The sequence below is a fragment of the Henckelia pumila genome, chromosome 4 (genome assembly GCF_033568475.1).
Source record: "Henckelia pumila isolate YLH828 chromosome 4, ASM3356847v2, whole genome shotgun sequence".
Lineage (NCBI taxonomy): Eukaryota > Viridiplantae > Streptophyta > Magnoliopsida > Lamiales > Gesneriaceae > Henckelia > Henckelia pumila.
The window spans coordinates 72,211,968-72,227,298 of NC_133123.1; the positions used below are offsets into that span (position 1 = coordinate 72,211,968).

At 38.4% G+C, this 15,331-nt stretch overlaps 1 protein-coding gene across 1 annotated transcript; it reads left to right on the top strand.

The window, feature by feature from the left end:
* The first annotated feature begins 7,714 nt into the window (after positions 1–7,714).
* Positions 7,715–9,211, top strand: LOC140861206 (uncharacterized). Its single transcript, XM_073264210.1, has one exon. The coding sequence runs from the start codon at positions 7,715–7,717 to the stop codon at positions 9,209–9,211; it is 1,497 nt and encodes a 498-aa protein (XP_073120311.1).
* Positions 9,212–15,331: the final 6,120 nt, after the last annotated feature.

The following is a 15,331-nucleotide window of genomic DNA, read 5'->3' on the forward strand; positions in this document are numbered from 1 at the left end:
ATGCAATGCAATCCTATTACATGTGCTTCCAATTTACATTTCTTCAGTCTTTATTGTCTGCTGGGCCCACCATCTTCAAATCTTGATCTCCCACTAAATCTAATGCATTTACAATAAATAACAATGACAAGTAGGGGATACATTTTTAGGGGTGGGAACGGGCTATAAACCAAGCCCACTTTTATTACATATGACATTCATATCGGGCCATAAACCAGGCCCTTTAATAAAACCAACAACAATAAAAACAAAATGTAAATTCCTAACATACACCTACAAAATTGGTCATGGCAATCGATCATCCTTATCCAATAACATTTAATTCAAAATTAATTTATTGGATAACATGCAGTGGCAATTCAAATTTAAACAAGATAAAATCATATTTTATATATAAAATCATATTTTACACATAAAATCATATTTTATCTCTATATCAAATAAAATCATATTTTATCTATAAAATCCAATTTTAAGATAAAATCATATTTTACTTAATATATCATAAGATCATATCTTATCATCAATTGTACCAAAAATAATTGATTTCAAAATTCAATTTAAGGATAAAATATTAAAATTTTCCAAAAATTCAAATTTATCCAAAAATCAGTTTTAAAATTTACGGACTCGAACAATTCGATCCGAAATCTCGTGAACCAATCAAAAACAATTTTTGACCGGACCAAAAATAAAATTTTAACACATTAAAATTAATTTTAAATAAAAATAATAATTTTTCCCGCGGGCCGCCGGGACACTCCCGGGCCGGCCCGCACCCGGGGCGCGGGCCGGGGGCAGCCCGGCTGCCCCCTTAGGGCAGCAACAATTGCTGCCCTGGCGGCGCCTAGCACCGCCCCTGGGCGGCGCCGTGCGCCGTCCTGGGCGGCGCCGAACGCCGCCCCTGGGCGGCGCTGTGCGCCGCCCTGGGCAGCGCCGAGCGCTGCCCTGCGCAGCGCCCAGCGCTGCGCTGGGCAGCGCACAGCGCTGCCCTGGGCGGCGACGGTCGCCGTCCTGGGCGGCGCCGTGCGCCCCCTTTGGGCGGCGTCGTGCGCCGCCCGGGCAGCAACAATTGCTGCCCCACCGGGCAGCGATCCAATCGCTGCCCGGGTTTTGCCCCGGAAAAAAAAAAATTTTTTATTTAAAAATATTTATTTTGTTTTCCAAAAACCGAGATTCAAAAATTTTGTACAATCGATTAATTTAATCGTTTGATCTGAGCAACCTGGCTCTGATACCACTGTTGGAAAACTGGCGGTCAGATCAATCACGATTGATACCCGGTGCAGCGGAAGTTTAAAAATTTTATCATGGAACAATTCCATGGTGTGGGTATCAACCGTTCAACGATTAAATTATTGTGTGTGTAAAATTTAAATAACAGTTATTAAATTTTACCTCCAATCTCGCAACGAGATTAATGGACACCAACAGATTTGATCTGCTCTTGTTGTCTCTCCCTGGAACCGATGAACTCCTTCAATCAGGTCCACGAACAGAGGTTTAATTCCTCTGATAGATTGCACTAGAAAATCTATCAGAAGTTTTCTGCGAAGAGAATAAACGAATCTGATTCGTTATTCCTTACTGCGATTCAAAATCACAGACCGGAAAATCTCGGGCAGAGTATGGGGAGGGTTCGGCCGAAACAACCTTTGAGAGGAACTAGGGTTTTCGATTTTTGCTCTCAAAAATTATGACCTGTTGTGTGTAATTTCTGTACTGAAATAACTTATTTATAATGCAGGCCACTAACACCTTAGGGCCCATTAATCATAAGCTGGGGCCTGACAAGCAAAGCCCGCTCGTTCAGAAATTAATATAAAATTCATCGTGACTCCGATTGATGAAACGATTTCACCAATGTGCACAGAAACCATTTCTGCACGTTTTAAAGTCAAAATAAATTTTCCTGAATCCGAATTCAGTGGTTTCCAAAAATGTCCATCCCTATGTCATTTTAGGAAACCCTACTCCCTTACTCTTAATTAAGAAGTCCAACTCCTTAGTTCATTAAATTTAACTCTTTAAATTTAACTATCTCAACGGGGATTAAAACTCCATTACATTGTGTGACCCTCAATGGTTCAGGGATACAGCTAGCCGTGGGCTCACAACTCCTTGTGACTCGGAACAACACTTTCCGACTTGCCCAACGAATCATGGTAAAGCGCCTAGCAACATCGCCCCATGATTCCCTAGGTATCACTGATAGTGCCTACAAGAACCAGTAGATTTTGGTTAGCGTACAGTACGGTCCCTTCATCCATATATCCCGATCGAATCAACAACCATTGGTATATCGAGAGTCGCTCAAGATTCGATAACTATGCAATACATCTTGAAGATCAAATTAGTGACATCGCATGTGCTACTAAGAAACCATTTCTTAAATCACATCAAGTACTCTGGCCAGAGATTTGTCACACTAATATCTCCTCAGATCGCATAGGATATCCACACTCGCAAGTATGTGGTGAATCCTTGACAACAATGCATTGACTCCTATATGTGTCGTAACTGTACCCAATCTCGACACCTGATGACCCCCATAGAGTCGGTAAACGAGTCAAAGCACAGCACTAGCATATAGAGTCTCCATGATGTTTCAAGTCGTAAGGACTAATGGTGTACAACCAAAACCGCGGACTTTATCCACTCGATAAGTGATAACCACTTGGAAAGTCCGGATAGGGTAGTTCGATTATTCATCCTATGAATATCCATTTGCATGCTTCGAACATCTCCATGTTCCCTACCAATGAAACGTGGTACTCCGCATCGCAAATGCTAGTCTCAAACTCGAGCGATCCTTATCCTTATTATCGGACGGCTCAATCGACTAGGAACGGTTTTTAGAATATACAGTGACTATAAGATGTATTTCATGATAGACATCTCCATGTTCTACCACATCTTACATACACTATAGTATATTCAAGGTCTTTATCAAAACAACAATAGTATATCACAATATAACAATATGAAGTAATATAAAGTCATTGCCATAAAATTGTAAATAATATTAAACAAAAGATTGTTTATACAAAGAGTCATCAAAGCCCATAGCCACACAGTTGGCTCACTGGGCACCCACTCTTACAAATCCAATCAAATATCATTCCAACAAAACTATCTTCGAATAAAGAACCATACTATACCGTCTTCAATCCTCCAAAAATATAAACTCCAAAATCCTCTGACCTAATCGGCCTTCAATCTATCTGTAAAGAAGTAGTCAAAGCTCGAGATTAACATACAAGTCAATCGAACACTCGGCTCAAACAATTCAAACCGATTGAAAATCCAAAACTCAAACTAGCGGCAAAACAGCTGTATTCTGATCAAACCGAAAACACAGACAACAATATATCAAACTAAACAACTCCAAACAACCATAATTCATCAATTTCCATCCAATTCCATCAAATCCCAAAACAACATTTTCGAAATATATTTCCAAAAATCATAACAAATTCAAACGACGCTCTTTTGCAATTTCGTCTGAGCATAAACGATCTATCTTAGCTCAAGAACAACATATCCGAATTTCATTCGATTCTAACAACATCCAAAAATTGAAGTATAACTGATCGAAGAAATACTTACGATAAAACGAAGCCCTCGTCGTCGGGATCGTTAATCTACCTTTAAATTAAATTTCTACCGGACAGATCGAGCTCGAGATGAAATCTAGAAGCTCAAACTCACGTTTGGAGCTTCTTCAATGGAGGGAGGCGTGTGAGGGAATAGGGATGAGAGGAAAATGAAGACCAAGTCAAAGCTATCAATATATAAAATCTCATTTTTGCACTTTGGTCCCTGAATTTTCCAAAAATTGCAAAATAGTCCCTGATAAATATCAAAAGGGTCCTCGAATTCTGAAAACTCTTATTATCTTAAATAAGTTAATTTAAGATAATTTCGGGGCGTTACAATTCTTTCCCTCTAAGAATAGATTTCGTCCTCGAAATCGAATACAATTCAATCTCATAGGTAAGGGATAAAAACCCAAAACTGCGAGAGAATCCATCTCTTAGAAAAATTATAGAAAATGTTGTTTCCAATAGAAATCTAATTCCTAAATCTCTTCTTCAAATTCGTAGCAACTTCACTGCAATAACACAAACTGAATCGGTTTGTCTCAGAACTGCTTTTAATTCAGGTCGAAACTCCGAATCAGTTGTCTCAAGCAATTCGTCATCTCAACAAATCCGGTCTCATCAGCTAAAGAGCAAGAGAAATTTTTTGATCTGGTAATCCAGCAACAAGGATCTGGCGATCATCCGCATCAAAAGACGGAAAAACACCTCGGGAAAACCAAAAAAAGACGGAATAAAACAAATCCGTAGGCAAGATCGCCTATCATCTCCAGAATCTCGTGAGATTAAAACAATCTCTAAAAAAAAGATTCCTCTCTCTTCTCATATTTGACAATTCCTCTGAAAATAAAAATCTTCAGAAATATTCGATCTTTTCTATCAAAATATGAAGTCTGCATCTAAAATTCGTATTCTTCGACTTTCTAGTTCAAGTCGTCTTCCTTCTCGATAGACAATATTTATTTGTCCTAATAACCTCTAATCAAATATGGTCTCAACTCAGGTGACTTAGATAATTCATCTTCTCAATTCTATGATATTTTCGATTCTGCTCATACAACTCATCGAAAGATGCCATCAAGATAATCATTTGATAGTTGTTGTTGTACAAAAACTTCATAGGAGTAAGCGACACTCGTCAACTAGTGCAAGGATCAAGCACCATACTCTAGATCTTCTCTTCCTGGAGTCCGGGAGTTTCACATCTTCCCCTAATTCGAACCATGGACCTTCAGGACAGGTACCATGAATTATCAAGTCTGGTAATAATTTAGCTTAAGAGATGGCATGGATCGCTCACCCTCATCTAGCCCAAATCAAGCTATTCAAATATTGAGTCAGCCCAACACTACATCTCAGCAAAGCCTTTAAATCCAATTCGTCTGCTCTGACTGTCCGTCATTCTGAGGATATCAAACTGTACTCAAATGTGCTCGAATAACAAAAGTCTCTTCCAAGACTATACCAGAAGAAATGGTATAACACAGATCTCTATCTGAAATTACTAAAATTTTGCAATCATACAATCTGACAAAAGTTCTGCCAGAATATCTAACATCTGATCATGATTGAGAATCATTCTATAGGGAATACAATAGCAGATTCATCAATCGGTCAATCATAACAGATCGTACCTCAAACTCATACTGATCAGTAGTTTCATGACAAAATCATCAAAACATTATCTCTAACTCATTCTGAACCAGAATAAACTGTACAATAGACCATCGGTTAGTTCTCTCTCTGCTATCAACTACATACAGTTCAGAACATTGGGAAATAAACTTCGAACATCGTTCTTCATCTGTTTCTACCATAATTGACTCTTCAAACATCGTATACCTTTCGATCATCTTAAATAATACTGAAAACACTATAATGTGCCAATCTCAAGATATGTTGTCTCTAAATCAGAGACATCTGACACAACAATATACTCAACCTCAAATAGAGCATCAAAACCGACCTGAATCTCAGGCTGGTTCAGTTATAACTTTTCTTCATCGAACTCTAAAAAGTCGAATCAAATCTCTGAACGATCTTGATCTTCTCAATAAATTTTGATCTGGCTCGAAAGAAAAATGCTGATAGAACTCCTATCTGCTTCGAATTCTAAATCGAAAGTGTCGTATTCATCAATCAAGAAGAATGCCGATAGTAGATAAAATAAAAACAGATATTTAGGCTCAGAGCATCAGATGCTGCAACAATCTCTTCAGATGGGATCAGATTCCTAATCAGAAATTCCTCAGTATCTCTAATCATCTTCTCTTTCTCTTATTCAATCTGTACTGCGAAATCAATACTACGGCTTCCAGGATCAGGAAAGATTACAGAAATCTCCTCATAAGAAATAGAAAACAGATCCTCTATTCAATAAGATCTCTGCGAGTTCAAAGTCCAGATTCAGACATTGAGTCTCGAGCGTCTTCAGCTGTCTCGATGTTTGATAGGAGTCATTTTTGTGCGTTATTTTTGCTTGTTTTGTGTTTGTTTTGCATAAGTTTCGTTTTCGTTGTGTCTGTTTTTACCATTCTTGTTTCGTTTATTGTTTTAAAGTTTTTTTGTAGTCACTCCTCTGGTTTATTTATTTTTATTGCAGGAAATCACCAAGAAATGCTGGCACTTGGTGAGAAGGTGATGCACAATTGAGGCGGTGAGGATAGCGCAAGAAGAAAAGCACATTTCTGGAAAAAGACGAGGCACCCGCGCAGCAATTTTCTACCCCGCGGGCGCACTCATCATTTGTAAAAAAGTAGCTAGCAGAAAGGCATGGCGCCTGCGCTGCAATTTTCTACCGCGCGGGCGCAACCACGAACTTGGGAAACAGGAGTAGCCAAATTTTCGGGCGCCCGCGCGGTAATTTTCTACCGCTCGGGCGCGATGCGCTGATGTGAAATTTTATTTATTTTTTTTTAGAGAGTTTATTTCGGGAAGGATTCTTGGGGACTTTAAATACAATTCTTTCCTTAGTTTCTGAGGGTAGAGACTGACGCACATCAGGAGGCAGACGGCGGCTGAGCAATTCAAGATTTCTCTTCTCCGTTGGGAGTTTTTCTTTTCTTCTCTTCTAAATTTTTATGTTAAACACTTTTGAGATTGAATTTTTGTAATGAATTCCAGTAGCTAAGTTTTTATTTTGTTGGAATCGAGGGGATCCTAACCCCGAAACACTATAGTGTGATTGAATCACCGGACGTATTGAGATTTGATTTATGTTTATAATTGATTTTATCATGTTTTTCTTTCTATGTTGATGATTAGCTACCCTTAACATAGATTCGTAAATTGTGAATTGCTATCGAGAGATAGGTTCCTAATTAGGACAAATGATAGAATCCATGGACTTAAAATATACATAGAGATATGGTATTTAGTACATGTTGATAGCCATAGACCACCAGGTTAAAAGTTGTAGAATTCATAGAACGCAAAGCAATCAGTCATGATAAATAATTAAAGAGATTTAATTATTTCACTGATTTGATTAGTTTGACATCACCTCGAGAGAGAGTGTCAATGTTACAAGAATTTCTGTCAAATTTATAAGAATAAATTAAATTCCAATCGTCCAGTTCAATAAGGGGAAAGGTGAACCGAAATTCCAACAAAATCATTTTGAATTGGTGTTCTTCAGTCTGAGAATTGATTGTTTGGTTGTGAAATCCACTTTTATTTACGTTGAGTTCTTAATTAATTTTAAATGTTAGATAATTCCAAAATCAAATTTGAGATACTTTGTATAGTTGAAAATCAACGAGACAAATTACTATTGTTAGTCCCTGAGGACGATACTCATACTCAGTACATTTTATTATAACTTGAATCGAGCACTTGCGATTATTATCGACTGGATTTGAGAGATTTTTTTAAAGAAAATTTAAGTGTTAGTATTCCGTCGATCAAGTTTTTGGCGTCGTTGCCGGGGACTAAATAGATTTTAATTTGTTTTATTTGATTTTTCTCTATTACAATTTTAATCACTCATTTCCATCTGTGGATTGCAGGATTCTCTTGCAGTACATGCAACACTCACCTGAGGAACTATGGCCTTTTGATTCAAAAATCGAGAGAACTTTTCATAGGAGAAGAAGGCAACAACAACAACAAGAATGGAAGAAGAACATGAACAGGAACAACCAGTTTACAGATCCATTATGGATCTTGCCTTGCCAAACATTGAAGGTGCTAGACCAAGCATCATCCGGCCAACTGTAGCAGCTAATCACTTTGAGATAAAGCCGGCCATTCTTCAAATGATTCAGAACACACTTCAATTTGGTGGGAGTGTCATTGATGAACCATATGTACACATCACAAATTTTCTGGAAATTTGTGATACATTCAAGATACAGGGAGTTTCTGATGACGCTATTCGGTTGCGTTTATTCCCTTTTTCACTGCGAGACAAGGCGAAAGCATGGCTAACGAATTTACCTGCAAGTTCCATCACAACTTGGGATGATTTGGCGAAGTCTTTCCTCACCAAATACTTTCCACCATCTAAGTCAATGAAGCTGAGAGCTGATATCATAACTTTTTCCCAAGGAGAACAGGAAACGTTTTACGAAGCATGGGAGCACTACAAGGATCTACTGCGGAGATGTCCACACCACCAATTACCAGAGAGTCTTGTGGTACAAACTTTTTATTATGGTCTTTCTCATTCAAATCGTACCATGTTAGATGCAGATGCAGGTGGAAATCTTCTGCGAAAATCGTTAGAGGATGGCTTTGAATTAATCGAGGAAATGGCAACTAGTAGCTATCATCCTCAATCTGAAAGGGGTGCAGCCCGGAAATCTACTGGAATTCATCAAATTGATGTATTTACATCAGTGGCTGCTCAACTTGAAGTCATGAACAAAAGGATTGAGGAACTAAGCGTGGGAAACTCTGTGATGCGAGTACAAGAAGTGTGGTGTGAAAAATGTGGTGCAGATCATTTCACGAAAGACTGCCAAACATTTTCTCAACCGGAGGGAGTTATGGCAAGTCACATGGGAAATCAAAATCGCTCAAGGAATGACCCATTTTCGAATTCATACAATCCAGGGTGGAGACAACATCCAAATTTCTCGTGGGGTGGACAGAATAATAAAGCATATGGGAATCAGAACTACAACAAGCAGCCTCAAGAGGAGAAATCAAGCTTGGAGCAGATGATGCAGAAGTTTATATCATCTACTGAAAACCGCATGCAGAATCAAGATGCATCGATAAAGAATCTGGAGAATCAAATAGGGCAATTGGCCAAATCAATTTCCAGCAGAGATCAGGGTACTTTGCCAAGTGACACTGAGAAGAATCCAAAGGAACAGGTGAAAGCAATTGAATTAAGGAGTGGAAAGACGGTCGAGCCTGAACCAAAAAGCGAGAAAGAGCCAGAAACAGTTACATCAGAAAAAACTTCAGGCAAGTCGTCTATCTTAACACCCCCACCCACTTTACAATCAAAAATTGTTGTGCCACCACCTTTTCCTGCAGCTCTTAAGAAGGCCAAGCTAGACTCTCAGTTTGGTAAATTCTTAGAAGTTTTTAAGAAATTGAATATCAATATACCCTTCGCTGATGCACTGATGCAAATTCCAAGTTATGCGAATTCTTGAAGGAGATCCTCACTAACAAGAGGAAATTGGAGGAGCATGCGATGATAAGTCTGAAGGAAAACTGCTCGGCACTGGTGCAGAATAAAATCCCACTAAAGCAAAAGGATCCAGGGAGTTTCTCTATACCTTGTGTAATTAATGATGTTCAATTTCATAAGGCTTTGTGTGATTTGGGTGCGAGTATAAATCTAATGCCTTACTCTGTGTTTAGGAAATTGAGCTTGGGAGAACCAAAGTCCACCAGAATGTCATTACAACTGACGGACAGGTCCATCAAATATCCACGGGGTATAATGGAGGACGTACTTGTAAAAGTGGACAAATTCATCTTCCCCGTGGACTTCGTAGTGTTAGATATGGAAGAGGATTTGTACATGCCACTCATTTTGGGTAGACCTTTCCTGGCAACATGAAAGGCACTAATAGATGTCCAGAAGGGAGAGTTGCTTTTGAGAGTGGGAGAAGAGAAAATTTCGTTTGATGTTTTTAATGCTTTAAAATTTTCTCAGAATAATGAAGAATGTTTTCAACTAGATGTAGTGGATTCACTGTTATTTGATTATGTACAGAATACATTTCAGGAACCATTATAAACTGCACTTATATATGAGCATGTGGATGATTTCAGTGATGAAATTGAAGGGATGACTGCATATTTGAATGAAAACCAGTCATGGAGAAGAGGTGGAAAGCTTAGACTTGAAGATCTTGGCAACCAGAAGGATTTAGTCCTTCAGAAACCAAGCATTGAGGAACCACCCACTTTGGAATTGAAACCATTGCCTACCCATCTCAAATATGTATTTTTAGGTGAGAATGATAATTTACCTGTCATAATTTCTTCTTCTTTGACAGGTGAGATGGAGGCCAGACTAATGGATGTGCTCAAGAATCACAAGAGTGTATTTGCTTGGAAAATGGCAGATATCAAAGGAATAAATCCGTCCATGTGCATGCACAAGATCTTAATGGAGGAGAGCATCAACCCATTAGTCCAACCACAGAGGAGACTAAACCCGAAGATGCAGGAAGTTGTAAAAGCTGAGACGATCAAACTGTTGGACGCAGGTATCATTTATCCTATTTCTGATAGTCCATGGGTGAGTCCAGTGCAGTGTGTACCAAAGAAAGGGGGGATAACTGTCATAAAGAATGAGAATAATGAATTAATACCTACTAGGACAGTTACAGGTTGGCGTGTGTGCATAGACTATAGAAAATTAAATGACGCGACCCGTAAGAATCATTTTCCTCTCCCGTTCATTGATCAAATGCTAGAGAGATTGACTGGGTATGAGTTTTACTGTTTTTTAGATGGGTACTCAGGATACAATCAAATAGCGATTGCACCTGAAGACCAGGATAAAACGACTTTCACTTGCCCATATGGTACGTTTGCCTATAGACGTATGCCTTTCGGATTGTGTAACGCTCCTGCTACTTTTCAGAGATGCATGACTGCCATTTTTCATGATATGGTCGAAATTTTTTTAGAAATTTTCATGGATGATTTCTCTATTTTTGGTCAATCTTTTGATGCATGTCTGCATAACTTGAATTATTTTTTAATGAGATGCGAGGAGACAAATTTGGTGCTGAACTGGGAGAAGTGTCATTTCATGGTGACAGTGAAAGAGTGGGTGCCCGGTGAGCCAACTTGTGGCTAAGGGCTTTGATGACTCTTTGTATAAACAATCTTTTGTTTAATATAATTTACACTTTTTTTAATGGCAATGACTTTATCTTTCTTCATATTGTTATATTGTGATATACTATTGTTGTTTTGATAAAGACCTTGAATATACTATAGTGTATGTAAGATGTGGTAGTACATGGGGATGTCTATCATGAAACACATCTTATAGTCACTGTATATTCTAAATGGTTCCTAGTCGATTGAGCCGTCCGTTAATAAGGATAAGGATCGCTCGAGATTGAGACTAGCATTTGCGATGCCGAGTACCACGTTTCATTGGTATGAAACATAGAGATGTTCAAAGCATGCAAATGGATATTCATACGATGAATGATCGAACTACCCTATCCGGACTTTCCAAGTGGTTATCACTTATCGAGTGGATAAAGTCCGCGGTTTTGGTTGTACATCATTAGTCCTTACTACTTGAAACATCATTGAGACTCTATATGCTAGTGCTGTACTTTGACTCGTTTACCGACTCTATTGGGGTCATTAGGTATCAGGATTGGGTACAGTTACGACACATATAGGAGTCGATGCTTTGTTGTCAAGGATTCACCACATACTTGATAGTGTGGATATCCTATGCAATCTGAGGAGATATTAGTGTGATGAATATCTGGCCAGAGTACATGATGTGTTTTAAGAAATGGTTTTTTAGTAGCACATGCGATGTCACTATTTGATCTTCAAGATGCATTGCATAGTTATCGAATCTCGAACGACTCTCGATTTACTAATGGTTGTTGATTCGATCGGGATATATGGATGAAGGGACCGTACTGTACGCTAACCAAAATCTATTGGTTCTTGCAGGCACTATCAGTGATACCTAGGGAATCATGGGGCGATTGTTGCTAGGCGCTCTTACCATGATTCGATGGGCAAGTCGGAAATTGTTGTTCCGAGTCACAAGGAGTTGTGAGCCCACGGCTAACTGTATCCCTAAACCATTGAGGGTCACACAGAGTAATGGATTTTTAATCCCCGTTGAGATAGTTAAATTTAAAGAGTTAAATTTAATGAACAAAGAAGTGGAACTTCTTATTTAAGAGTAGAGGAGTAAGATTTTCTAAAATGACATAGGGAAGGGCATTTTTGGAAATCACTGAATTCGGATTCAGAAAATTTATCTCGACTCTAAAAGATGCAGAAATGGTTTCTGTGAACATTGGTGAAATTGGTTTATCAATCTGAGTCACGATGAATTTTATATTAATTTCTGAACATGCGGGCTTTGTTTGTCAGGCTTGAACTTATGACTAATGGGCCCTAAGCTGTTAGCAGCCCACATTATAAACAAGTTATTGCAGTACAGAAATTACACAACAGAGGTCACAAAATATTTTCGAAAACCCTAGCTGTGTTTTCTCTAAGTGGCCGCCCCCTCCCTCTCTGCTCGGGAAAAATCCAGCCTGTGAAATTTGAATTTGCAGTCTGGTTTAACGGATCAAATTCGTTAATTCTCTTCATAGAAACTTCTGATAGATTTTCTAGTGCAATCTATCAGAGGGATTAAATCTCTGTTCGTGGACCTGATTGAAGAACAGTTCGTCCATCAGTTCCCGGGATATACAACAAGAGCAGAGTAATCTGTTTGTGCCCATAATCTCGATTCGAGATTGGAGGTAAAAATTTATAATTGTTATTTAATTTTTACACGCACAATTTAATCGTAAAGTTTTGATACCCATTATGGAATCGTTCCATATAAAATTTTTAAAACTTTCGCTGCACCGGGTATCAATTTTGATTGATCTGAACACCGTTCTCCAACAGTGGTATCAGAGCCAGGTTGCTCAGATCAAGCGATTAAATTAATCGATTGTACAAAAAAAAATTTTAAGCCTCGGTTTTTGAAACAAAATAAATTTTTTAAAATAAATTTTTTTCGGGCAAAACACGGGCAGCGATTGGATCGCTGCCCGGGGGCGCAGCGAGGGTCTCTGCCCCGGGCAGCGCACGGCGCTGCCCATGGGCGGCGACGTTATCGCTGCCCGGCCCGAGACCCTTTGGGGCGCGGGCAGCCCGGGAGCGTCCCGGGCGGCCCGGAAAAAATTAATTTTTTATTTTAAATTAAAATTTTAATATGTTAAAATTCTATTTTTGGTCCGATCGAAAATTGTTTTTGATTGGTCCACGAGGTGTCGGATCGAATTGTTCGAGTCCGAAAATTTTAAAATTGATTTTTGGATAAATTTGAATTTTTGGAAAATTTATAGATTTTATCCGTTAAATCAGATTTTATGAAATTAATTATTTTTGGTACAATTGATGATAAGATATGATCTTATGGAAATATTGAGTAAAATATGATTTTATGTATAAAATTGGATTTTATATGTAAAATATGATTTTATTTGATAAAAAGATAAAATATGATTTTGTATGTAAAATAAGATTTTATATATGGAATATGATTTTATCCTTTTAATTTAAATTTCCATTGCATGTTATCCAATAAATTAATTTTGAATTAAATATTATTGGATAAGGATGATCGATTGCCATGACCAATTTTGTAGGTGTATGTTAGGAATTTACATTTGTTTTTATTGTTGTTGGATATATTAATGGGTCTGGTTTATGGCCCAATATGAATTGTCATATGTAATAAAAGTGGGCTTGGTTTATGGCCCGTTCCCACCCCTTAAAATGTATCCCCTACTTGTCATGGTTATTTATTGTAAATACATTAGACTTAGTGGGAGATGAAGATTTGAAGACGGAGGTGGGCCCAGCAGACAATAAAGACTGAAGAAATGTAAATTGGAAGCTCAATGTAATAGGATTGCATTGCATACCTGCATATTACCTAGGATTGGACTTAGACTCATGATTGGCAACCATGGGTCGATTAGAAATGGAATCGATCATCCTATATAATATATGATATTATAGTTGTATGCATGTTTTAGACAAAATTGTATGAATCCCGCAAGCATACAAATGTTTAAAATGATGAGACTAATTTTCAAAATTAAAATCCCTCATTTTAAATATGATTTAAAATTGATATCAAGATAAATAAAGGAAATTTAAATATTGTTTAAATGTTCCTACCTTCCATCAACGATCAATGTATGAGATGCTACCCGCGGATACGGTCCGGCTCATATTATTGGGGGGTCCCGTTTGTCGGAAAGCTGTACATTGGATCGACACATGTTTTAAGTTGGGTGGAACTCCCATGGGATCGGCTCATATTATTGGGGGATCCACATGGCGACTGTCCATCACAACTTAATATTGATGGGTCATCTTGACATGTAACAATAAACGGCGTCATATTATTGGGCCCTTGTTGGACATGAGGTAAAAACGTGGAGGTTGCTTTGAAAGCAATTGGGCTCTACCTTTTGAAAATTATGGTTGGCTGATATTATTTGGGACCATAGTTTGTCAATTGGACTCCATGTTCCCACTAAGGAAAATAGTTTCCCGTTTTCACTAGAGGGTAGTGAAATCATTAAAATAGTGGGAGTGAGATTCATAAAATAAATTTCTCCTATTTTATGTCTTAGTAAATTAATTAAACAATCACTGATAATTGTCTGTTTTTTTTCAGTATTTCATTAAGATGAATTCGCGCAATCCACTATTCTCTATCCTCGAACAAAATAAACTGACTGGCGCAAACTATACGGAATGGTTCCGTAAGTTAAAGATTGTCTTGACCTCGGAGAAGATGCTCTACGTGTTAGAAAAATCTCCTCCGAAGGAAGCACCAGCTGATGTAAGTCCGGAAGAGTTGGCCAAACTTGATACATGGTGGGACCATGATATCAAGGCCAAATGCTATATGCAAGCCTCGATGTCTGATGAACTCCAGAGGCGATTTGAGGATACCGTGAATGCTGCTGACATTCACGTACAACTCAAGGAACTTTTTGGGGCTCAATCGAGAGCTGAAAGGTTCGCTACTGTAAAAGAGCTAATGATGTGTCGCATGCGTGAAGGGACTTCGGTCCGTGATCATGGGGTACGAGTGATTTGGCTCATACAGAAGTTGGTAACGCTTGATTTGGTGTTGGAGCATGAACTCAACGTGGACTTATTACTTCTATCTCTTTCTTCTTCGTTTGACGGATTTGTGGTGAATTTCAATATGAACAAGATAGAGGCCTCCCTTGAAGAGATGATCAATATGCTTGTAACATATGAATCCACTTTAAAGAAGGATAAACCGGCTTTCTTGGTGGGCTCCTCTTCTTCTGCTAAGAAGGGGCCAAGTACAAAGGGTAAGAAACGTTCTGCCCCACCCAAGAAAACCGGACCCGAGAAGAAGTACAAGAAAAAGGCTTCAAACATGGAAAAGTCCAAGGATGTTTGCCATCACTGCAAGAAACCCGGTCATTGGAAACGTAACTGCAAGGAATATCTAGAGCAGTTGCGAACTGCGAAGGGTATGTTCTATATTG

What these genes read in the sequence shown, in the direction of transcription:
- LOC140861206 (XM_073264210.1), top strand. Translation starts at nt 7,715, where the DNA reads ATGGAAGAAGAACATGAACAGGAACAACCAGTTTACAGATCCATTATG.